The sequence below is a fragment of the Manis javanica genome, chromosome 9, assembly GCF_040802235.1.
Source record: "Manis javanica isolate MJ-LG chromosome 9, MJ_LKY, whole genome shotgun sequence".
Taxonomy (NCBI): Eukaryota; Metazoa; Chordata; class Mammalia; order Pholidota; family Manidae; genus Manis; species Manis javanica.
This window is the reverse complement of record NC_133164.1, coordinates 54,985,737-55,012,874: the sequence shown is the minus strand read 5'-3', so window position 1 is coordinate 55,012,874 and position 27,138 is coordinate 54,985,737. Positions and strand designations below refer to the sequence as shown.

The following is a 27,138-nucleotide window of genomic DNA, read 5'->3' as shown; positions in this document are numbered from 1 at the left end:
TTTGGGGACGTTTTCAGCAATTATTGCTTCAAAGACACTTTCTATCCCTTTTTCTCTCTCTTATTCTTCTGGTATCCCTATAATGCAGATATTGTTCATTTGGATTGGTCACACAGTTCTCTTAATATTCTTTCATTCCTGTAGATCCTTTTATCTCTCTCTGTGTCAGCTTCTCTGCGTTCCTGTTCTGTGATTTCTATTCCATTAACAGCCTCTTGCACCTCGTCCATTCTGCTTCTAAGTCCTTACAGAGATTTTTATTTCTGTAGTCTCCCTCTCTACTGTGTTGGTTAGCTCTTGCATTTTTCTCTGCAGCTCCATCAGCATGGTTATGACCTTTACTTTGAATTCTTTTTCAGGAAGATTGGTTAAATCTATCTCCCCAGGTTCCTTCTCAGGGGATGTGTGGGTTATTTTTGTCTGTAACAAATTTTTCTGCCTTTTCATGGTGATAGAGGTAGTCATAGGCAGTTGGCACATATGTCAGCTGGGAGAACAAAGTCCCTTCCTGCTTGCTTGTCGCCTTCCCTTCCTGTAAGAATGGTGACCCCTAGCGGCTTGTGCTGGGCAGCTGCGTGCAGATGGGGCCTCTGAGGAGGCTCTGCATGGCTGCTGTGGGTGTGGCCGGTCTCAGGCTACTCCTCCACTATGGTGGGGCCACGCCGGAGGGGGAACAGGCGGGAGGCTGTTTATCGCAGTGAGGAGCCTCAGAGCTGCGCTGCCGCCCAGGGGGTTAGGGTACCCAGAGTTCTCGGGATTCCCAGCTGCTGGGTTGAGTGTGCCAGGATGCTTCCATCCAGCTGTGAGGCTACTGTCCCTTTAAGACTTTGAAAAAAGTTCCAGGGGCCCCAGCTGTGGGGACCCGCTCGCAGGTTTTACTGTTCTTTTTTCCTAGTATCCAGCACACCATACACTGTGTGTCTACATTCCTGGTGCAAATGACTAGAGCTGAGTATTTAGTAATCCTGGGCTCCCACTCTCTCCCGACTCTGACTCCTCTCCTCCCGCTAAGGAGCTGGGGTGGGGGGCGCCAGGCTGCAGCTTGTATCTTACCCCCTCATGAGGTGCTGGGTTCTCACAGGTGTAGATGTAGGCTGGCTGTTGTCCTATATCTTCTGGTGTCTCTTTTAGGAATAGTTGTTTGCTGTATTTTCAAAAATATATATGGTTTTGGGAGGAGATTTCCGCTGCCCTACTCACACCACCATCTTGGCTCCTCCCACCAAATGTTAACTTTTTGTAATAAATTACTGCAGCCTTATACTCCTGGTCTGTCAGATTTGCATCATACTGTTGTATTAGGGATAGTGTACCCATTCAAAGAAAAGCAAAGCTGAAAAGTGATCTCTGATCCTTCCTCTTACACATTATGAAAATGATATTAAGCTCAGAAGCTGCTCTGAACTCACTTCAAAAAGAAAACTGAACCAAAAAGAAAACCAGCTTAACATCTCCTGGACTGGTACACAAATGCTAGGGGAAATGACCAATGTACTGAGATGCAAGGGGGTTCTGCAGCAAGTGACACTGAATGTAAGGCAGCTCAGCTTCATGTCAGAGCCCCATCATCCTATCATGTTCTATGCAACTCCCTACAGAAGTCAACACATCTACTCGAAAGCTGTACACCCAGCTGGGTACTTGAAGTGCAACAGGGATTAACATTTAGCAAAAGGGCCTTGTCCTGTGGGCATGGGGTTTAGGTGTCTCTATTTAAGGAAGGATGCAAAACCCCCTTTCCTTTACTTCTTTGGGGACTGATCCATTTTTCTGGTTTGGAGGTGAGACGGCAAGGGGTGAGGTGGGGAGGATTTGAGAAAAGTATACTCTGGTATTCATTTTGTGTTAAGGGTAGAATTCCCCCAAAAGAGGGACTGTAGTCATGATGGTATGTTGGGCAGTAAATAGTTCCTTAAAATGGACACTATCTACCGCTCAGTACTATTTCTCAGTACTATATCACTTAAATGATAGTATTTTAGAGCATTTAACACAGTGCCAGGTACTTAAAAGACCTGATAAGTATTTATTCTTATTTCACTAATATGTACCAACAATTATAAAAATAAGCTTCAAAGAAAATATGTTCACAGACCATTAGGAACAACTGAAATTCTGCTGAAATACTAAGAGCTCCTTTTGATACAATAGAGCAAAACCTGTTTTCTTTTTTAAGATACATCACTTTAGAAATTACTGTGGCAACATGTAATTCTAAATCTTTCCAATGCCCAGCAACCATAATCTTACTAGGTCCTGTCAGTTGAAAATCCCCTAAATGTACGCACCAGTTGAATTTAATAGTATTTTATTAAATATGGCCACCTTATCTCTAATGTGACACCTGCCTTATCAGCTTTCCCCTCTCTCAATCTCACAGTGCTTATAGGTTTACCATTCCTACTTTCTGATTTTCGACTATCAAAAGCATGTTTCTCAGAGCAAGAAAGTCCTGAAATAAAAGAACAATGGAACCATGGTGGAAGGAAGCATCTTCTCCAGGCCCAATAGCCATATTTTCATATTAAATAAGAAAGCAATTTCAAAAAATTAATCAGGAATTGGCACCAGTCTACCACCCAAATTAGCTATCTTAATGAAGAGGTAATTAGTATTTAAGACACTTGAATGGAGAGGTTGCCAGAAGGCGTAGGCCCGGATGGTAGGCTGGCGGCTCTGGCTTCTCCCCCTGCTCCTTGCTCTGCGCTCCACCGTGGGCGCTGCTGTGCAGGTCCAGGGGATCCATTCAAGCACGGCCATTGATGGCCCGAGGAGCTCCCAGCCGCCATGTCCAAGGCAAGAGCCAAGGTCCCCAAACCCACCTCAACTTCCCAGCGGTAGGGGTGAGTATGGGTGGCCTCATCACCTGGGCAGTGGGGTCTCCCTGTGGCCCACGACCGTCGGAGGGCCTGCTGTGCTGCAGCCTTGAGATGATGCACAGGGCAGCGCCCCACCACGACCTGCTCCACTTTGGTGCGGTTTTCTGAGGCAGTCCATGCCAGGTGGGCCTGATGATTGTGGCCAGGCCGCTCACAAACAGGAAGGCCCCCACGCTCTGCAAGACCTATGACTAGATGCCGAGCTCCGCTACGCCGTGTCCACTGGGAGCCGCCAGTGGAGGGGCTGTAGCGACTACTGCTCATACTCGGTTGTGAGGGGCTGTGGCGGAATTGTGCCCAGGCTCCCCATCCAGAGCCCAGGCTCTACTCTATGGCATCGGGCAGCTGCAGAAGAATATCAAGATCTGGTACTGCATGTAGCACAGCTGCCTGGCCCGAGGGACCCTGTGAGCTGGTCAAAAAACTACCCACAAAAAAAAAAAAGAGAGAGAGAGAGACTTAAGCAGATACTGTCAGGTGTGACGATATAAAAGGTGACTAAAACAAGCTGAAGAAACCAGTAGGGATACCAAAGTGTAGCCTCAGCAGACACAGCTGTGCCCCAGAAAGTCTAACAGCAGCCACCAAGTTCGATCTGGTACACGCTGTCTGGGCAGAAACACCAGGCTTTTTCTTTTTTAAGATACATCACTTTAGAAATTACTGTGGCAACATGTAATTTGGGGAAGGCGTATGCTATGAACCAAGCATGACAGGTATCCAGAATTCCCAGTTCTATACAGATTTATCATCACACCATTATCCAGCTGCTTCCTGACACTGAGCCTTAAATCATCAGGAACTGGGAGGCAACGGGGATACAAACAACATTTAATTTCTTCACCAGAACAAAACAGAATAAGACAAATGGCGATGGGGTAGGGAATTAATCAGAAGGAAGCTTTATTTTACAGTGGAAATGCAAGGATACAAATTTTTTTAGTGTCATGTGGTAGTCAACCTCAGCATTCCAGTGTGCTATTGCTAAAAAATAATACAAAATTTTTTTTGTCTCAATGGATAGGTATTACTTGATTTGTTTTACTTACATAACATTCTCTTAACTTTTTGGCATTTGCTACTTGGTTGCGAGCATGACGAAGTAGCTGACACAATGAACGAGTCAAAAACAATTTTTTGTTGTTTAGTTTGCCACGGTTCTTTAGTTTTGATGGTCTTGTGGGTGTGGTTTCAGATTGCTGAGCATGTATCAGCCTCACCCCTATGATCCTCCTTTAGTTTGTCAGTATTCTTTGTCATATAACAGTCAGTATGTGCCTGTTGAGTGTGGGCAAAGTCAGGTTTTGAGAAGCTCATAATTCTGGATGGGGGAGACAGATCATGAATTGTTAAAGTATTTAATTTCTAATTATTTAAAAGCAAATAAAAACACCCACTGACCAGACTTTTCATTCTCATGTCACTATCATTAGGATACAGGTAAGGATAAAAACTGCTATCTTGGTACAAAATAAATGCTCTCCCTTTATTAATGTATGTGAATATAAAACATATAGAAAAAAATTAAGACACCTTCATTCTTAGACAATTTCAGATAAGGGACTTGGGCTTTTCATTACTTTTAAGAATTTCTGTAGTTGACTACTTTTTTCTTGTTATGCCATTCACTTTGGGTCTCTTACACCTCAGCTCCTCAGAGGTAAAACAAGGACAGAGAGTCCTCATTTAGAAAGCATTTCCTAATTTTTCATTTTAAAAGTTACTATTTCAAGAGAATAACCTTCTTAACCCTCCAACACCTAACCCCATCATCAATAATCTGATTTAATACAAATTAAGTCTATAAATAAATTTGTTCTTTCTCCTCAGAAAACACTTAAGTGGCTTTGCAAGAATCAGTCTTTAAAAAATCTACCTGGAGAAATGAAAGCTATGGTCATTCTACCCCTACAGCAGACGGCGCTGAGGCCCTCAAGGCCCGCGGCCGGGGTTCCCCAGGTTCCCGGGGTGCGCCTTTTAACTGTTTTGTCGGCCGCGGCCGCCGCATCCTCCTAATCGCTCTTCTCTTCCCCCTGGTAATGCCGGTATTCTGGCTTCAGCTCCCAGGTGTTTTTGTGGATACCCTTTACGTTCTGAATTCCAATTTCTTTTAAGATTTCCTTCAGGTACCCCTAAAAAAAAAAATTAAACACAAAACTAAACAAAAAAACTCCAACAGATGAGATGAAGGTGATAAACAAAATTTAAAGTAAAATAATACAGCAAACTATATTTATGAGTAATAAAAATTATGATCCTGAAAAGTAAATAAGCTTTCTGTATAAAGAGGTTCAATAAACTGTCTTTTGAGTCTACACATGCTGTACATGATAACTTCACTAAATACACAATCATTTGCATTACAGGGATTGGAAGTCCTAAATGCCAACAACCTGAGAGCTCAAAGAAAAAAAAGCCTAGATGAAAATACACTAGGAAGTTTCTGGTGCTCAATGTTTATTATGATGACACAGTATGCCAAGCGTAAGCTACCGTAGAGTTCAGCAGCCTCGTTCAGTTTGTAGTCAGATAGGGTTATTCTTAGATTGGAGCCAGTTGTTTGAGAAGCAGTGTCATATATAAAAAATGACAAATATTGTTGGGGTAATAATAGTTTATGGAAGCAAGCACACGACAGGTATCCAGAATTCTCAGTTCTAAGGTGAGTTTTCAAACTTACTGTCAGGTCACTTTTTTCCTATGTCATAAGAAAGTTATTATTTGTGTTTACTATATTTGTATCTAGGCCAAGCTTGCCAAGACAGGGTGAGGGATAAGAAGTGTAATAAGACATGTTAAAAACCATGAGGGCTAAAGGTTTCTTGTGCTTGGTACCTCCAAAAGAAAGAGGCGAGCAGTGATAGACGGTAGAACTCTGTATTATGGTATTTAAGGCCCCTGAAAATTCAACAGACATTAACCAAATGATTACTATATTCACGGAAATGATGGCTATGATAAATGTAACAGTAAAGCCCACCTTTGACTGCCAATGCCCAAGGCTGCGGGTGATGGAAATGTTAATGACGGAGCTGTGCACAGTGCTTGGCTTGCTAAAATATAGAAAGAAACTTCCAGAGGGTGCCATGGGACTACTGGAGGGGTCATAGACCCTTGGAATGCCGGGGTCTGCATAGACTTTACTGTGGAAAGCCGTGAGAGTCGCCTGCTCCTGTTGTTCTCACGGGCCTGAAGGTGTTTTTCACAAATGCTGTTTTTGCATAGTATAGTTCTAGTTTAACCAAGCATGTAGCACACATAAGAGCACTGCTCGGTGTTTCTGATAATAATAAACACATGAAAGCCTTTGATTTTATGAAGGGTTTAAGATTAATCACACCCTGTAACTTTCTGCATTTTGATCTGCACCTGTGGTATTTTTAATCGTGATGTAAAGACTTGAAAGCACACAAACATGAGAGTGCACAGAGGAAAAGGGTCTTCACTTCTGAGCACTGACCCCCTTGCCTGATCCTCTCGCTGTAAAGTAAGGCATGGAGTAATCTTTCATCTGTCGTTTCAGAGACTGCTGGCCGTTCCTGTCACAAGGCCAAGAAGCATTTCACTAGAAACTGATCAATATAAATCATGGTATGTCCTTGGAGAAGAGAAAAAAGTTAATCATTTAAAAATGATGTTTTTGTTGCAGAACAAGCCAATTCAACAATAATTTTTGTGTGTATGCTTCAAGGAATCAGTTACAGAATTACAATGACTCATCCCATTGACGGAAGATGTAATACTTTTTTATCTATTGAAATGAGTCAGTAATTAGGAAAATGGGCAAGAGGCTCTTGCCTAGAAATTGTTTAAGGCAGTGCCCTTCTCAAGTGTGGTGGTAGACTACCGGGTCATGGGAAGCTTGTTAAATAAGTGCTATTTTAGGCCTAGTGAATCAAAATCTCTGGGTCCGGGCCTGGGAAGCTGCATTTTCACAAGCTCCTAGGACATTCTTATTTAACTACACTGAAGTTCCACAGCATCTGCTTTGAGGATTCTTCCAGCTCTAACACTTGATGATCTTTGAGTCCTCAAAGTATTGCTCAGTTCTCTGAGCCTCACCATTGCTGGAGGTTAATCAATGTGATCTAATACCACTTTACACTGCTGGAATAATGCTCTGCAGTTTATAACGTCCTTTCATTTCAGGGTAGGCCCTTCCCTAGAGACAACAGCTGATTAGTGCTAGAACTACATATGGGTTCCTTATATGGCCTTGGCTCAGCTCTTTCAGTGGATCAGCCTTCCCACTCCAGCAGTGAGGCCCCAGCAGGTGGCAGCAGTGAATCAGACGAGGCCCGGATTTCCCCAGGAGGAGGCTTGCTCTCCTTCCACACCTTCTGCATGCAGTTGGCTTTATTGAAGGAGCCGTGTGAATGAGTGAGCACAAAGGCTCGAGACATCTAGGTAATAGGCATGTCTGCCATCTGCTACTTCAAATTACATTTAAAAATGGGCATAAAACTACTGCCAAGGTAAATGGGATTCATAAAATGGAAAACGATGGTGTGGGCACAAACGATTTTCAGTTTAGATGCCAAGAACGATGTCTTTGTAAAATTCCAAAGAATGGTTTGCTGGGAGCCTGGCTAAGACTATGTGCACAATCATACAGCTGCAGATGCACAGCAATTGGTCAGAAATGAAAAGAGCAGTCCCAGAAGCATTGTGGTGACAGACGCTTCCTTGACTTCAAGTCTAGCATGCCCATGTACATCCTAGATACAGAACATGAAAACCCTAAATATTAAGAAAATTTTAAGTGTACAAATTCAGTTGCTTTCATGTGTAGTTCATCCTCATTTTGTTAAACTAGTATAAGGTTAAGGAGTATTTTGTTTTCTAAGAAGATGTCACTCTTTTTTCCTTTTTAACAATAAGAATGGAATGAGATATTCAGTCTGTCAATTTGTCAGGTAACAAGATGAGATTAGGGTCACAATATTAACCATGGTACAGAATTCTGTGTGTGTGTGTTGGGGGTAGAGGATAGGGAGGGGGGCAATTGGGAGGAAGCAAACTTCTGGAGTTTAAGAATGTTCCAAACTGCAATCTAAGACCACTTTAACCAAACGATTTAACTTGGCATAATGCATTAACAGAGAATGTGTAGTAATGATGGATAAAAACAAGGTCAGAAAAATCCCTGAAGAAAAGACATAGGTGGACAGCAGTGAGATAATGTCATTCCTCTGTTTAAAAACTTTCAGTGACCTTTCCCCTTTGGCTAATGGGTTAAATTCTAAACTCCTTCAGAGGCATCCATTCAGATTTGTCTTTTCCCTTTGGCCTCATCTTCTAATACTTTCCTTTCCACATACCTGCCATTTCTGTGTCTGCATATTTCTAGTTTTTTCCATTTACTGTTCCCCTTCCCTCTAATGCTTATCCCCTTCCTTCAAATCTGAACTTTCATCTTTTAAGACTTGACAGAAATACAGAGGCACTGAACAACACATTAGAACAGATGCATCTAACAGACATCTATAGAACATTCCATCCAAAGGCACCAGGATACACATTCTTCTCAGGTGCACATGGAACATTTTCAAGAACAGATCATATTACTAGGCCACAAAAAGAGCCTCAGTAAATTCAGGATTGAAATTGTACCAACCAGCTTTTCAGACTGCAATAGACCTAATACCCATCCTCCTTAAAGTTTTCCAAAAAGTAGAAGAGGGAATACTTCCAAAGTCATTCTATGAGGCCAGCATCACTCTAATACCAAAAACAGATAAAGATACCACCAAAAAAGAAAATTACAGACCAATATCCCTGATGAACAGAAATGCAAAAATATTCAACAAAATATTAGCAAACCCAATTAAAAAACACATCATAAAGATCATCCATCATGATCAAGTGGGATTTATTCCAGGGATGCAAGGATGGTAAAACATTTGAAAATTCATCAACATCATCCACCAAATTAACAAAAAGACAGACAAAAACCACATGATCATCTCCATAGGTGCTGAAAAAGCATTTGACAAAATTCAACATCCATTCATGATAAACACTCTCAACAAAATGGGTATAGAGGGCAAGTACCTCAACGTAATAAAGGCCATATATGACAAACCCACAGCCAACATTATACTTAACAGTGAGAAGCTGAAAGCTTTTCCTTTAAGATCAGGAACAAGACAAGGATACCCACTCTTCCCACTTCTATTCAACATAGTACTGGAGGTCCTAGCCATGGCAATCAGACAACACAAACAAATAAAAGGCATCCAGATTGGCAACGAAGAAGTTAAACTGTCCCTATTTCCAGATGACATGATATTGTACATAAAAAAACCCCTAAAGAATCTACTCCAGAACTACTAGATCTAATATCTCAAGTCAGCAAAGTTGCAGGATACAGAATTAATATGCAGAAATCTGTTGCATTCCTATACACTAACAATGAACTAGTAGAGAGAGAAATCAGGAAAACAATTCCATTCACAGTTGCATCAAAAAGAATAAAACACCTAGGAATAAACCTAACCAAGGAGCATCAAAAAGAATAAAACACCTAGGAATAAACCTAACCAAGGAGCATCAAAAAGAATAAAACACCTAGGAATAAACCTAACCAAGGAAGTGAAAGACCTATACTCTGAAAACTACAAGACACTCATGAGAGAAAGTAAAGAAGAGAGCAATAAATGGAAACACATCCCATGCTCATGGATAGGAAGAATTAATATTGTCAAAATGGCATCCTGCCTAAAGCAATCTTCAGATTCAATGCAATTCCTATCAAAATACCAACAGCATTCTTCAACGAACTAGAGAAAATCATTCTAAAATTCATATGGAACCACAAAAGACCCCGAATAGCCAAAGCAATCCTGAGAAGGAAGAATAAAGTAGGGGGAATTATGCTCCCCAAGTTCAAGCTCTACTACAAAGCCACAGTAATCAACACAATTTGATACTGGCACAAGAACAGATCTATACACCAATGGAACAGACTAGAGAGCCCTGATATAAACCCAACCATATATGGTCAATTAATATATGATAAAGAACCCATGGACATACAATGGGGAAATGACAGCATCTTCAACAGCTGGTTTTGGTAAAACTGGACTGCTATGTATAAGAGAACAATACTGGATTACTGTTTAACTCCATACACAAAAGTAAATTTGACATGGATCAAAGACCTGAATGTAAATTATGAAACAATAAAACTCTTAGAAGACAACATAGGCAAAAATCTCCTGAATATAAGCTTGAGCAACTTTTTCCTGAACGCATCTCCTTGAGCAAGGGAAACAAAAGCAAAAATAGACTCATGCGACAACATCAAACTAAGAAGGTTCTGTATGGCAAAGGACCCATTCAACAGAACAAAAAGGCATCCTACTTTATGGGAGAATATATTTGTAAATGACATATCTGACTAGAGGTTAACATCCAAAATATATGAAGAACTCACATGCCTCAACACCCAAAAAGCAAATAACCTGATTAACAAATGGACAGAGGATATGAGGAGACAGTTCTCCAAAGAAGAAATTCAGATAGCCAACAGACACATGAAAAGATGCTCCATATCACTAACCATCAGGGAAATGCAAACTAAAACCACAACGAGATATCACCTCACACCAGTCAGGATGGCCCGCATCGAAAAGACTAAGAACAACAAATGCTGGCCAGGATGTGGAGAAAGGAGAACCCTCCTACACTGCTGGTGGGAATGTAAGTTAGTTCAACCATTGTGGAAGGAAGTATGCAGGTTCCTCAAAAAACTAAAAATAGAAATACCATTTGACCCTGGAATCCCACTCCTTGGAATTTACCCAAAGAATACAACTTCTCAGATTCAAAAAGACATATGCACCCCTATGTTTATCACAGCACTTTTTACAACAGCCAAGATATGGAAGCAACCTAAGTGTTCATCAATAGATGAATGGATAAAGAAGATGTGGTACATATACACAATGGAATACTATTCAGCCATAAGAAAGAAACAAATCCTACCATTTGCAACAACATGGATGGAGGTGGAGGATATTGTGCTCAGTGAAATAAGCCAGGTGGAGAAAGACAAGTGCCAAATGATTTTCCTCATTTGTGGAGTATAACAATGAAGCAAAACTGAAGGAACAAAACAGCTGCAGACTCAGAGACTCCAAGAAGGGACTAGTGGTTACCAAAGGGGAGGGGTGTGGGAGGATGGGTGGGGAGGGAGGGAGAAGGGGACTGAGGGGTATTATGTTTAGTACACATGGTGTGGGGGATCACGGGGAGAACAGCATAGCACAGAGAAGGCACATAGTGGATCTGTGGCATCTTACTACAGTGATGAACGGTGACCACATTGGGGTATGGGTGGGGACTTGATAATATGGGTAAATGTAGTAACCACATTGTTTTTTCACGTGAAACCATCAAAAGAGTGCATATCAATAATACCTTAATAAAAAATGTTAAAAAAAAAGAGCATCTGAGATAGTGCCTCCTCAGGGACTATGCTGAGAATAATCAAATTCCAAAGCTGCCTACATTTAGGGAACTCTGCAGTGGGGCGGATGATCCACAGCTGTGTCCACACTTGTTATGATCTACCAGGACGCATCAGGCTTTGCAACCATTCTCACTCAAAGTCCTGGGATAGGAAGATAATAATTAATTTACACTGAACAAACAAGTCAGGTTCAGAAAAGCCAACGGTGGGGCCCAGGGGTTGTAGATTTCCCCATTCTTCCCCAGGCAGCCACTTTCAGAGCTCTGCGGGTCAGGTGGCCAGAAGGCTGGTAGAAAAAATGCAGGGGATGCTGCTGTGTGTGCTCAGAATGTCTGGGGGAAGGAATGCACTCGGCTGCTATTAAAGCAACTAGTTGGTATTCATATGGGTCTTAATCCAGCCTCGTCCTAGAGGACAGAGTAAGGAATGTGGAATTATTTCACTGAAAAACAAACCATTTACTTAATGTTTACGAAGTACCAGGCACTGTGCTGGGCTCTGGGAGCATAGCAATAAAGGAATACATGTAGTCAAAAAAAAAAAAAATCAGGACAATCAGAAAACGACAGTAATGAACTTAAAAACTTACCTTTCCTCCTTTTAAAATCAAAAGGGACTGGAAAGCTAACCTTTTCAAACAACATTGCCTCTCTCTCACTTACCAACTTTACATTTCCCTGTATGGCCCTGGAAGATGACTGGTTAGCCAGAGACAGGTAAGATTCCTCAAGGGAGGAACAACCTAAGACAGGCACAGTCACAGAGGGGCCATCAGGTGAGAAATTGGGGATCAACAGAGGTGAGGCTTAGAACCTCACCCCCCTGTTTCGAGAGAAATCTTCTGCATCTGTGGATGTTTTATTGCCCTTGTCTAGCTTGGATTAACACTTAGTCTACAGGCACACACCTGATCATCTAAATTTGCTCTCTTACAGCACTAAACTATGTTTTGTACCTTTATCTTGCATCTACCTACCACTTCAGCATTTTATTAAAAAACAAAATAATGGAGAAATGTGGGATTCACATATAAATCAAGTATAAAAATCAAATGAATATTCATATTTGACCTGATTGTTTATAGTTCATAATGTGTGATCAAAACTGAAAGTTTCTGTGATGACTGCCCTTGTACTGTTCACCATGTAAGAACTTATTCACTATGTAAGAACTTGTTCACCATGTAAGAGCTTGTTCGTTATGCTTCAGAAGATTGGAGACTGACGAGAATTAGGCTTGGTGTGGATTAATGATTGTACATTGAGCATTGAGTCCCCTATACAGAATTTTATTGTTGTTAACAACCATTTGATCAATAAATATGAGAGATGCCCTCTCAAAAAAAAAAAAATCAAAAGGGACTGGAAAGGTGCTGAAGGAAATTTTATGGGTAATGACATTTTTCAGATTAAACAAATTTTGTGGCCTTCTGCTTAATCAGAATTCTAAATAAAATTTGAATATAAGTAAATGCTCTATTTTGTTTGCTGGGTGCCTATGTAAATACCACTTTCATTTATGTAATATCTCATATAAAATCTGGACTCTTGGTTATGTTAGTAAATTCACCCTAAATTTCATCTCATTCAGAAATAAGGTAAAAAAGAGAAAAAGGGAATGAGGGAACTGAAACATATCATATAATAAGTTAAAACAGAAAATGTTAGTATCCCATAATAAACTTGGTAGATCTATTAGTTATTAGAATTTTGTAAAGAAAATATTAAAATTTCATAAGTGTTTAAATTTTATCCATTTATATTCAACAGTAATAATTCAGTATGACATTTCATATTCTAAAACTTTTAATTAAGGCTCTACTTCATAGTTAGCAAATGATTACTTTTTAACAGAGAAGACTTTTTTAAAGACTTTAAGATGCCATTAATTAATATATGCTATTCAGAAATTGGTGATCTTTTTAGTTTTAGTAGTACCATTCAAAAATAACTTCCAGTTATAGGAAAAAATGAAGAGAGAATTGAAAGGAAATATGGAAATAGAATGGAAATGATGAAAATTTAGGAAGAAAAAGAAAATAAAATGAATCAAGTAAAAAATGGAAATTTTGTGTCAGATTAAAATATAATAAAACAGCACTTAATAAGTAGTAATTGGGAATGGGCTTCAAACATTAAAAATACCTATTTTCACTTTGGATTAGAAACTGAATGAGCTAAGACATAGCTTAGATTCCACTGTCTTTGTATATGGATTAGATTAATGATAATGATTCTTAACTAGATAGAATTTAGAAAGCAGACTGCCTGAGAGAAGTTAGCTTTTTTTTTCCATTAAAAAGGGGCTCTTTTTGGTGAAGGCAGAGATGGAGGTGGATTATGGATCTGCAGATTGCTGGATGAAGATGTGATTCTAGAGCTCAACCTACCACCAGGAGAAAAAAACTCAGGTTTAGAGGCGGAGCCAAGACGGCGGCATGAGTAGAACAGTGGAAATCTCCTCCCAAAACCACATATATTTATGAAAATATAACAAAGATAACTCTTCCTAGAATAGAGACCAGAGGACACAGGACAACATCCAGACCACATCCACACCTGCAAGAACCCAGTGCCTCGCAAAGGGAAAGAGGAAGGCCACAAACCAACAAGAAGGGAAATTCTACAGGCCATCACTCGTCCCAGCTCTGAAAACTATTTCTATCACCATGAAAAGGCAAAATTACAGGCAAACCAAGATCACAGAGACAACACCAGAGACGGAGACAGACCTAACCAGTCTTCCTGAAAAAGAATTCAAAATAAAAATCACAAACATGCTGACAGAGATGCAGAAAAATATGCAAGAGCAATGGGATGAAGTCCGGAGGGAGATCACAGATGCCAGGAAGGAGATTACAGAAGTGAAACAAACCCTGGAAGGATATATAAGCAGAATAGATAAGATGCAAGAGAACAGGAACACATAGAAGCTGACATAGAGAGAAAAGGATCTCCAGGAATGAAACAATATTAACAGAACTGTGTGATCAATCCAAAAGGAACAATATCCGTATTATAGGGGTACCAGAAGAAGAGAGAGAAAAAGGGATAGAAAGTGTCTTTGAAGAAATAACTGCTGAAAACTTCCCCAAACTGGGGGAGGAAATAATCGAACAGACCACAGAAATACACAGAACTCCCAACAGAAAGGACCCAAGGAGGACAACACCAAGACACATAATAATTAAAATGGCAAAGATCAAGTACAAGGAAAGAGTTCTAAAGGCAGCTAGAGAGAAAAAGGTCACCTATAAAGGAAAACCCATCAGGCTATCATCAGACTTCTCGACAGAAACCTTACAGGCCAGAAGAGAATGGCATGATATATTTAATGCAATGAAACTGAAGGGCCTTGAACCAAGGATACTGTATCCAGCACGATTATTATTTAAATATGATGGAGGGATTAAACAATTCCCAGACAAGCAAAAGCTGAGGGAATTTGCCTCCCACAAACCACCTCTACAGGGCATCTTACAGGGACTGCTCTAGATGGGAGCACTCCTAAAAGAGCATAGAACAAAACACCCAACATATGAAGAATGGAGGAGGAGGAATAAGAAGGGAGAGAAGAAAAGAATCTCCAGACAGTGTATATAACAGCTCAATAAGCGAGCTAAGTTAGGCAGTAAGATACTAAAGAGGCTAACGTTGAACCTTTGGTAACCACGAATTTAAAGCCTGCAATAATCACCTTTCAATAATCATCCTAAATGTAAATGGACTTAATGCACCAATCAAAAGACACAGAGTAATAGAATGGATAAAAAAGCAAGGCCCATCTATATGCTGCTTACAAGAGACTCACCTCAAACCCAAAGACATGCACAGACTAAAAGTCAAGGGATGGAAAAACATATTTCAGGCAAACAACAGCGAGAAGAAAGCAGGGGTTGCAGTACTAATATCAGAAAAAATAGACTTCAAAACAAAGAAAGTAACAAGAGATAAAGAAGGACACTTCATAATGATAAAGGGCTCAGTCCAACAAGAGGATATAACCATTCTAAATATATATGCACCCAACACAGGAGCACCAGCATATGTGAAACAAATACTAACAGAACTAAAGGGGGAAATAGACTGCAATGCATTCATTTTAGGAGACTTCAACATGCCACTCACTCCAAAGGATAGATCTACCGGGCAGAAAATAAGTAAGGACACAGAGGCACTGAACAACACACTAGAACAGATGGACCTAATAGACATCTATAGAACTCTACATCCAAAAGCAACAGGATATACATTCTTCTCAAGTGCACATGGAATATTCTCCAGAATAGACCACATACTAGCCCACAAAAAGAGCCTCAGTAAATTCCAAAATATTGAAATCCTACCAAGCAATTTTTCAGACCACAAAGGTATAAAACTAGAAATAAATTCTACAAAGAAAACAAAAAGGCTCCCAAACACATGGAGGCTTAACAACATGCTCCTAAATAATCAATGGATCAACGAACAAACTAAAATAGAGATCAAGGAATATATGGAAACAAATGACAACAACAACACAAAGGCCCAACTTCTGTGGGACGCAGTGAAAGCAGTCTTAAGAGGAAAGTATATAGCGATCCAGGCACACTTGAAGAAGGAAGAACAATCCCAAATGAATAGTCTAACATCACAATTATAGAAACTGGAAAAAGAAGAACAAATGAGGCCTGAAGTCAGCAGGAGGAGGGACATATTAAAGATCAGAGAAGAAATAAATAAAATTGAGAAGAATAAAACAATAGAAAAAATCAATGAAACCAAGAGCTGGTTCTTTGAGAAAATAAACAAAATAGATAAGCCTCTAGCCAAACTTATTAAGAGAAAAAGAGAATCAACACAAATCAACAGAATCAGAAATGAGAACGGAAAAATCATGACAGACTCCACAGAAATACAAAGAATTATTAAAGACTACTATGAAAACCTATATGCTAACAAGCTGGAAAACCTAGAAGAAATGGACAACTTCCTAGAAAAATACAACCTTCCAAGACTGACCAAGGAAGAAACACAAAAGTTAAACAAACCAATTACGAGCAAAGAAATTGAAAAGGTAATCAAAAAACTACCCAAGAATAAAACCCCCGGGCTGGACGGATTTACCTTGGAATTTTATCAGACACACAGAGAAGACATAATACCCATTCTCCTTAAAGTTTTCCAAAAAATAGAAGAGGAGGGAATACTCCCAAACTCATTCTATGAAGCCAACATCACCCTAATACCAAAACCAGGCAAAGACCCCACCAAAAAGGAAAATTACAGACCAATATCCCTGATGAATGTAGATGTAAAAATACTCAATAAAATATTAGCAAACCGAATTCAAAAATATATCAAAAGGATCATACACCATGACCAAGTGGGATTCATCCCAGGGATGCAAAGATGGTACAACATTCGAAAGCCCATCAACATCATCCACCACATCGACAGAAAGAAAGACAAAAACCACATGATCATCTCCATAGATGCTGAAAAAGCATTTGACAAAATTCAACATCCATTCATGATAAAAACTCTCAGCAAAATGGGTATAGGGGGCAAGTACCTCAACGTAATAAAGGCCATTTATGATAAACCCACAGCCAACATTATACTGAATAGGAGAAGCTGAAAGCTTTTCCTCTGAGATTGGGAACAAGACAGGGATGCCCACTCTCCCCACTGTTATTTAACATAGTACTGGAGGTCCTAGCCACGGCAATCAGACAAAACAAAGAAATACAAGGAATTCAGATTGGTAAAGAAGAAGTTAAACTGTCACTATTTGCAGATGACATGATATTGTACATAAAAAACCCTAAAGACTCCACTCCAAAACTACTAGAACTGATATTGGAATACAGCAAAGTTGCAGGATACAAAATTAACACACAGAAGTCTGCGGCTTTCCTATATATGAACAGTGAACCAATAGAAAGAGAAATCAGGAAAACAATTCCATTCACAATTGCATCAAAAAGAATAAAATTCCTAGGACTAAACCTAACCAAAGAAGTGAAAGACCTATACCCTGAAAACTACAAGTCACTCTTAAGAGAAATTAAAGGGGACACTAACAAATGGAAACTCATCCCATGCTCGTGGCTAGGAAGAATTAATACTGTCAAAATGGCCATCCTGCCCAAAGCAATACACAGATTTGATGCAATCCCTCTCAAATTACCAGCAACATTCTTCAACGAACTGGAACAAATAATTCAAAAATTCATATGGAAACACCAAAGACCCTGAATAGCCAAAGCAATCCTGAGGAAGAAGAATAAAGTAGGGGGAATCTCACTCCCCAACTTCAAGCTCTACTACAAAGCCATAGTAATCAAGACAATTTGGTACTGGCACAAGAACAGAGCCACAGACCAGTGGAACAGATTAGAGACTCCAGACATTAACCCAGACATATATGGTCAATTAATATTTGATAAAGGAGCCATGGACATACAATGGCAAAATGACAGTCTCTTCAACAGATGGTGCTGGCAAAACTGGACAGCTACATGTAGGAGAATGAAACTGGACCATTGCCTAACCCCATACACAAAAGTAAATTCAAAATGGATCAAAGACCTGAATGTAAGTCATGAAACCATAAAACTCTCAGAAAAAAACATAGGCAAAAACCTCTTAGACATAAACATGAGTGACCTCTTCTTGAACATATCTCCCCGGGCAAGGAAAACAACAGCAAAAATGAACAAGTGGGACTATATTAAGCTGAAAAGCTTCTGTACAGCAAAAGAACCATCAATAGAACAAAAAGATACCCTACAGTATGGGAGAATATATTTGTAAATGACAGATCTGATAAAGGCTTGATGTCCAGAATATATAAAGAGCTCACACACCTCAACAAACAAAATACAAATAATCCAATTAAAAAATGGGCAGAGGAACTGAACAGACGGTTCTCCAAATTTTACAGGTTTTGTAATTTGGTTTGTATTTAATTTGTAAATTTGCTTTTGGCCTTATAGTCACGTAAGAGCTATAAGCATACACTTGTACCCATACGTAAGTAATATTATAACAAAATGGATTTGTCAAAAAAAAAAAAAGGGGGCTCTTTTTGTCAGAAAAACATTTTCCTGGCTTATGTACATGTATCTGAGTACAGAAGAGGCAATGTGGTAAGAGATATTCCTAGACTGGACAACTGGGTTCAAGCTACTAGGTAACTCTTTCTCTGGGTCTACTAGATGACCTCTAAGACCGCATTTACTTTAAGGTCCTGAATCAGATATATATATGTGTATGTATATATATATATATATATATATATATGTATTATGTATCATAATTGGTAATATATATACTGTGAAGAGGAAGCAAGAATCAGTTGTCTGGCTTGAGCAATTTTAGGAATGGTGGCGTCACTTACTGAAATGGAGAAGTCTGAGGGAGGATCTGATGGGGTGTAGAAATCAAGAGTTCCATTTTTGAACATACTAAATTTGACATCACAATAAAATGATTAATGTTGATTAGGTGTGACCTCTGTACCAGCAATGTTGTGCATGGGAGGGAGAGACAGTGAGCCCCCACTGGCAGAGTACCCCTTACTCCCTCCTCTTGGTTCAGGAATGGGCATGCAGCCCTTCCCAGGTCAATTAAGATCTTCCCTGAAGCTTTTATTGGAATAATCAGGGCAGATACTCTTTTTTTGCTTATGGGCTGCTAGCTGTGAGGTGTTTCAGGCCATTCTGGCTACCACATGGCAAGATCCTGCCCAGGAATAATGACATGTCATGGTTTTATTATATATATGGAAGAAAGAATAATGAAGAGAGATAAATACATACATGAAAGACAGAATAATGAAGAGAAATGTAGAAAGATGGGAAGGGACAGTTCTAACTAAATAATATTAGTAGCTGGATCTAGCTATGTCTAAAGCCAGATGCAGTCCTGAACTTCCCAGCTGCAGGAGCCAAAAAATACTATTGTTTAAGCTAATCTGAATTGAGTTTTTACTTCTTACAACTGAGAGTCCCAACCAATTCACAGACATATAATAGCAAGTACAACAGTCTCCTCTTATCCACAGGAGATATTCTCCAAGATCCCCAATGGATGCCCGAAACTATGGATAACACCATACCTTACATGTACTGTTTTTCCTATACATACATTCCTACGATAAAGTTTAATTTATAAACTAGGCACGATAGAGATTAACAACATAACCACTAATAAAATAGAACAACTATAATAATTATAACACTGTGAATATAGTCTCTCTCAAAATATCTTATTGTATTGTACCCACCCTTCTAGTGCTGTGAGATGATAAAATGCCTACATGAAGAGATGAAGTGAGGTGAGTAATGTAGGCCTTTTGCCACAGCCTTAGGCTACTACTATTCACATTCTGACTCTATGTCTGAAGGAGGATCACCTAGTTCCAGACTGAGATTGACTGTGGGTAACTGAGATTGTGAAAAGCAAAACTGTGGATAAGCGGAGACCACTGTAAATAAAATTTTGTTTTTTGACAGAAGACATGCTAAGTATATCAAATTATCTGGCCATTTTATCCTCTAAAACAGCTTTCTTCCTGCATTTCACTGAAGCCAAATTGTGCTTCAATTACCTCTATTCAAGCCTTTATGTAGGCCTATCTGGAAACAAATTCTGAGGATTAGGTTAACACTACATTATTCCTGCACTGGCTTTGCTTATTGAAAACCTACTTTGTGCAAATGAGCAACTGCTTGTTGAACTTTATTTAGTGCTTGGAGAGTTGGGAAGTAGAGCACCAAAAGCTGCTTTAAAATCAGTCATGCAAATCTTAGCCTAGTTTTTCCTGTTGATTTGAACTTACTTTAATAAAAGCATAAAAATGGTTCAATTACATATTCTGAATTAAACAACAGTCTACCGGATTGACTCGATCGGGGACTGATAATTTAGAAGGATCATTAATAATTAAACTGTCCTGAATTTTGGCTGAAATTGGGTGGATAGAGCACAAGGAAATTAAGAGGTTCAGTTATGACCACAGCTGATTTTCAGTGACATTTCAACAGAAATGGATGGTTAAAGGAACACTGGTAAATGGGTGCTGTGTTAGAGAATGGTGTGTTAGGGCTCTAAGTGGTCTTGGCAGTTTGGGGTTTCAAAGGGAGCAATTAGATAATGTTTCTAATGGTTTGTATTTTTTAAAGAAATGCTGTATATGCTTCTATTTTATAGATAAAATAAAATATGAAGACTAAACATAAGATATTCAAGGTGAAAGATCAAAGACTGCCAGCGGAGAGAAATAATAGGCTTCCTCTGATATTTCACTTCAGATGGGAAAAAAGGCCAAAATTTAAACAGTATAAGAACACCCTTTTAAAATTTAAATGGACACCATGTTACATCAGCTACCAGAACTTGGCCTTTTAAAACTGGCTTATTTGCCTTTATTTTACTTTAGCTCTTTGATTGTTTATGCAAGTCAGAGACTGGCCAATAAGAAAGACTGGCTGTAAGGACAGCTTCTTATCAGTAGTTCTGGTTATAGAAGTGAAAAATTTTAGGAAGGAAAATATAGAAAAGAAGGAACTGGAAAAACAAAAACACTTCAGATTCATTCAGAATATGTAAAAAGTCAGAAAGCAGATGGTAACTTAAGATGTCAGTAGTAGTGTTAATGACAAAGAGGATGTGTTAAAGTGATATACTTTATGGTTAGAAACTTATCAAAAGCAGCACTGGGGGCCATTAGTAAATGAGAGAATGTCAGTAAATGGATTAAATGCCTGTACTGGAGAAATGATCAACATGAGTAAGATCTCGCTTCTTCCCTTTTACAACAGGGCTCAAAAATTTATTTAATCACGATACTAACAATAAATATTTGTAAAATACTTTGCAATTGACAATGGATCTTTCATAAACATTGATTTTTACAAGGATCCTTTACTAGGTCAATTTCAGGTAACTTGGGTAAATGAGGTAATTTTAAAAGCATATATATTATAATTTTATAGTATTATAAACATATAATTTGAACATATTGGTAAATTTTTTATTAAATATAAGCATATGCTAAGTGAATTAAATAGGAAATAAAATAGTGTATTAAACATTAACTGTGTTTAAATACTTCATCCAGGACTATCTGACTAACTGGCAGGGCTGGGACTTGAACTGTAATCCCATTATTTCAAATCCAGTGTTCGGTCCATCACGCATGGAAGCCCCTTTCATACTACACTGATTTTCATGCTACGCAGGTCCCTTCTTCTTTTGGCATTGCTCAGACTAAAATTAGTAAGGGTGTTAAGTATAAACTCACTTATGTCCTGTGAACCTTTTAAAGGGGATAGTTACCTACATGGGGGATAGCTGGGATTTGGTTTTTCTTTTTAGGTCAACAGGCTTTGCCAACTCAGTTCAAATATGAGAGGGAAGTGAAGAGATGAAATAGGAGAGGGAGAGATCATAAACTGAGAGCTGGAAGGGATCACAAAAATTACCCAGTCCAACTCTCTCCATTTTAGGAATGGAAGTGACTGCCTCAGATCCCTCTGAGCTAAAGGGCAGGAATGGAACTCAGGCTGACCGCTTCCACCCTCTCCTGTAGGCAAGGATACTTGTAGCCCTGGCACTTCCTTGAGACAAGCTCTTTGACCCCACACCTGCCATAAATGACATGAGGCCTATCCAAAACCATCAGAGGAAAATATGTAGTCCCTGGATACTGAGGAGGTGACCATTTCCTTTTTCTCAAATCAATTCACCAATATTTACTGAATTTCTCCTACGTTTGTGTTGTGGGCTGTAGGAATATTCTGGGATATGAATAACATGCAACCTTAACTTCAGGTGCTTTTGCTTGCTGAGACAACTTAGTCTAAAAATAATACAATTATTACAAAATAATTTAGTTTCTAGATCAGTGATTCATAAGCCCTCTATAATAGTCTGATATAAATGATGGATATGCTCCCCAGAAAAATCTACACTTTTGTGCACATATTCAGGAGAGCATTAGGTCTCCTAAAGGTCCATCTACTGACCATGGGTTAAGAAGCTCTATTATAAGAAATTCACTGAGTAACCCCACAAAACAATTATCTGAAGAACCCAAATTGAGAGAAATACTAGTTACCCCTCACTGATGCAACATGAGTAAGTCTTAAAAAAATGTTATTCTACATTGAGACAAAGAAATTATATTTCCTATTATCATATGAATGTACAAATGCTTATCTTCCAATATTTAATTTGTGTGTTGTTATTCCCCAAGAATACAATGTTTGTATTCAGTATCTAGAATGACATTTTCATGTGTATATACAAAACACAAGGATAAACTTCATTAAAACCAGAAGAAACACAGCTTAGCTAATGAATTATTCTATTTCAAGTATTTTATCTGGCTTGGAATGCTGTTTCTAAGGCTTTGATGCTGAAAGAAGTGAAGTCATTAAGATGAGTTGATAATACTGTAGCATGCACACTTTCTTCTCTATTAAAAAAGTTTTGATTGTTTGGAATTTAATTTCTTAATGAAAAAGTGAAGGGCTTAAGTATAACAGTAAAGAAGTCTCTGGAGAAGGAGGAAACAGTAAAGTTTCATAAATCATTTCCTAAGGCTTTGAATAAATTAGAAACAAACCAAACCTTTTAGTAAACATCTATCTAGATATGTTAAAATGTTTAAAAAAAACTAACTTGTTCCATATTCTGAAGCAAATAAATGGATCAGTCAGTATTAACTATTCCTGCATGTACTGACAAAGTAGACAAAAGATAAAGGAAACTAGGTAAAAGAAAAGAAACTTAAAGAGTTTCTATGTAATTTTTAAAAACCTCTAAGTAATACTGTTATAATTCAACTTGGTATTTTGCTAACATTAGGTGTGAAAAAGTTAGATGGAAGGAAATGTGACTCAAAGGATGGAGAAAGAATTTGTATCTCTTATTTGTTATCATTATTTTAAATGGATTAGAAACACAATTTGTTAGCAAATAGGCATAAAAGTCTGAAGAAGTGATTAAAAAATGATTACTTATAGAATATAAACCTTCTAAAACACCAACTTATTAAATTTTTCCTTAAAAATGGAGAGTAGGCCAACCCAACCACAATCTCAACAAGCAGTGTGAGGTAGTTTAAAAGGACTGAACATTAGTGTTGGGCAGATATAGACTAAAAAATAAAAAGTCCATTAGGGAATAGCCCACAAGACAGGGATAAACACTCTCACTGTGACAGACTAGTATGACTCTTAAAAGAATGTAATTTTTCTATGAGGCATATTTTCAACCAAAAAAAAAAAGCTTTTGAAGGAAGATAAGAGAATAAAATAAAGACTAGAAATGGTATAAACAATGACTTTAGGCTTGATGTCATGCATCAGCCAAAGGGGATAAAATCCACCTTTTCTTCACATGGAACTATTAATATTAAATATATTTGAAGTCTAAAATAATGAAGCTGACATTACACATACAAAAAAGCTGCATGAAGCGATCTCTGTGTCAAAATAAAACCTGACATTAGCATAGGTGCATGTAAACTTATTAATATGTGATACATTTCTTTCCAGTATTGCCATGTTAATGAAGCAGTATATATCTGACGAATCAGCATGAGCATATACATACCACAGGTTGTTTTGTGATATCCACCAAATCCTTAAGATTATAATATTGATGTTTCTCAAAAGCTGAAAACAGCATGTCTAAAACGTGTTGTTTATCAGCTCGAGCTCGTTTTCCATCTTCTTTCTTTTTCCTTTCATATTCAATCTATGTGCAAAAGCAAAAGAAATAAAGGCATCAATTCAGTATGTTTACTCTGAAATACAGGCACTCACATTGGAGTCGTCCAAATAACTATTAGATTTTAAGTTGCAAGGCAGCAGATTACAGTGTAGTGGTTCAGACCGTGGGGGTCCTCATTGCTTCCACGGCTCCTTAACCTTCAGGCTCTAAAAAAGTATTATTGCCAACATTTTATTTCCTAAATGTGTCCATTTCTCCCAAAAAAGCCTTTCTTTTCCAAAGGTAGATGAACTCAGTATAGCTGCTTGGTTAGCTTGTGCTGGTCTGAACACTGTGGTTCTGCTTACCCATGTACAGGAGAATAGTTTATCTAACAGACGCAGATTGGTAACATCTTTCAAAATTGGGAATTTCAGGGGCAGGCAGGAGATTAAGGAGTAGGCAGATCACAGAACAGGTTCTCTAGGGAGTGACAACTTTGGGAAGTGACTGTAAACAGGAAAGAATATGGGCAACTGCAGGAGGCCTTTCTCTTCTGGACTCTGTGTGACTTCCTTGAACTTGTTCCTTCTATAAAATGAAGTAAGCTAATTAACAGAAAAGAGTAAATATATACTCAGTCCTCAGGCACAAGGAAACCATTTTTCAGAAATCCCCTCTTATCTTAAAAATTCATGTGAACTCTGAATTCACCTGTATAATACACCTTTATTTGTAACACAAAATAAAATATCTCTCATCCAAATAAAAACAACACTGTAGGAGCACGAGGTAGTTTTCCCTGTTGTTCTGTGTACCTCCATGCGTGCATGTTTGGGAAGCAGTGGCACTAAGGGAATGTGTAAGCTCTCTCCTGGTGTTATTATCCAGAGAATCGATCACTTGTAAAAAATTACTTTTTATTGAAAGCATGCAACTTGTACTGTATTTCAGTTGCTAAAGCTTTTAATACTTTTTAAAGAAACACATCATTTTCATAAAGCATCAGCAACTTGTTAGAGAAAACATATATTAACTATAGTAGCCCACCTGGTAAATAAAGCATCAGCAGCCTGGGTAAAAGCTGCCAGAGAACAATCTCCTGTGCATCAACTAGAGTAACTAGCTTCAAAATAATGAAATGCATTTCAAAACTTACATCTCAATTATTGCATAAATTTTAGCCTCATTATAGACTTATTTGATATTTTAACAAGTTTTTTAAAAATTAAGGTGCCATTGATATACAAATCTTATGAAGATTTCACATGAACATCATGGTTTCAACATTCACCCATATTACCAAGTCCCCCCACAACCCTACTGCAGTCACTATCAGTGTAGTAAGATGCTATAGAGTCACTGCTTGTCTTCTCCGTGCTGTACTGCATTCCCCATGACCTGCCTTTTTTGTGATTGCTAATTATAGTGTCCCTTAATCCCCTTCTCCCTCCCTCCTCAACCCCTTTCTGTTTGGTAACCACTAGTCCCTTCTCAGTGTCTGTGAGTCTGTTGCTAACAACAGAGATTTGTTATCAAAAAGATAAAATGTAATTTTTATGGTGATACAACTAAAAATTTATTTTATATGTAACCAGAGACTTTTGCATTAGTGGCAAAAGATAATCCATGACAATAATGAGTATCTAACTTCAAATTAAATAAAGGTAGGACCTAGACAGTGAGAAAGGACTAATTTGATGGTCTTGATATGTACACCTTGGGAGTAAAACTCAAAATCCATTTATTCACTTCTTCAATAGATTAAGCATGGACTATGTATTTGGCATTGCACTGATATGAGGTGGATAAGATAGTCTCTTTCAAGATGTATTCCTTTCTTAGAGCTCATATATTAAAATGTATATGGGAGCCTTGAGCTTTTAAAATGTGGTAATAGTAGATCACAGAGCTGCCTAGGACAATCATGATGCTGAAGAAAATGAAAATACATGTGTGGGCAAAACTGCAATATTTCCAGAATCTCTTGCCTGGCTGGCTTTAGTGCATCTCCATATCAACAGGTGTTTCCAAGGGGTGGAGAAAAGTAGTTCATCTAATTACCTGGGCAATCAAGGGCTTATCTGGACCTGAGAAGTTGGGGGGAGGATTCGCTCACTTCTGCTGCAGCAGGAGAGAGATGCCAAATGGCTGTTTGTAAGTAATAAACAGGTTTTAAACTTTATTACTCCCTTTGACTGATTTCGGTTTCAGCTAGGTATTTTGCCCCAGGATTCCCAGATTTACATCTGGCAGTAGTTGGCAGGACCTCTGAACCTGAAATCTGTCTACATGGGTGCACTGCCCCTAGAGACAGATGGTGGGGAGATGCCCTGAAGCCCCCCTGTGGATAGTTGGGAGGCCCCAGTGGATACAGCAGCAGAAGGTGCAACTTCACCCAGGAGCTCCTTATCTGTGGGGCTTCCAATATGGGAACCCCTAGTAGGGAATTAGTCTAGAGTAAAGCACCTCCTAGAGGGTGTGTCCAGAACTGAGGAAGGTGGAGACACCAGAAGCTGCAGAATTAGCTCTCCCTGAGATGGAAGACTGCTTAGAGGCCCTGAGTGGCCATGTAGCAGCTGGCACTAACTATAGGGTCTCTTTTCCCTGAGATAGTGGAAAACATTATTGAGGAGAGAGAAAGGGTTATATAGGAGAGAGAGGGGGCTATCAAGGAGAAAGAGAGGGTTATCAAGAAGAGAGAGGGACTTCGGCAGGAGAAACACTTTGGGATCGCTTGGAGGAGCTGAGCAATGACCTATGGGATGCCCTGAAGGAAGAGAGAGAGTTCTTCTGAAAATGGATGCAGCTCCTGGAAGCGGTGAGAGGGAAGGCAGCAGGAGAAGCCGTGTTGCAGGAGGCCATGTGGGAGGGCGAGGAAAGAGTGGTTCCTCAGCCCTGGAGATGGAGGAGCCAGGGCCATGGGCCGATCTGCTGCCAAGGCCACCACCCAAAGCAGCAGCCTCTCATACATTAAAGGCAACCCAGCTGTGATTAAAAAAATACAATGAAAAAACCACAGGTTCCCCATGGGGAGGAGCTGCCCCCTCCCCAGGTTGTAGAGCACTCCATGCTC

The 27,138-nt window shown here is 39.0% G+C and overlaps 1 protein-coding gene across 1 annotated transcript in view; it reads right to left on the bottom strand.

Moving 5' to 3' along the window:
• Positions 1-3,758: 3,758 nt before the first annotated feature.
• The window catches only part of GTF2F2 (general transcription factor IIF subunit 2), a 194,930-nt gene continuing 171,550 nt past the window's right edge, over positions 3,759-27,138 (bottom strand). The window contains exons 7-8 of the mRNA XM_037002115.2: positions 23,964-24,107; positions 3,759-5,011 (exon numbers count right to left, since the gene is read on the bottom strand). Of these exons, the coding sequence (XP_036858010.1) occupies positions 4,892-5,011; positions 23,964-24,107 (264 nt within the window). The 3' untranslated portion in view covers positions 3,759-4,891. The remainder of the gene's footprint in view (positions 5,012-23,963; positions 24,108-27,138) is intronic.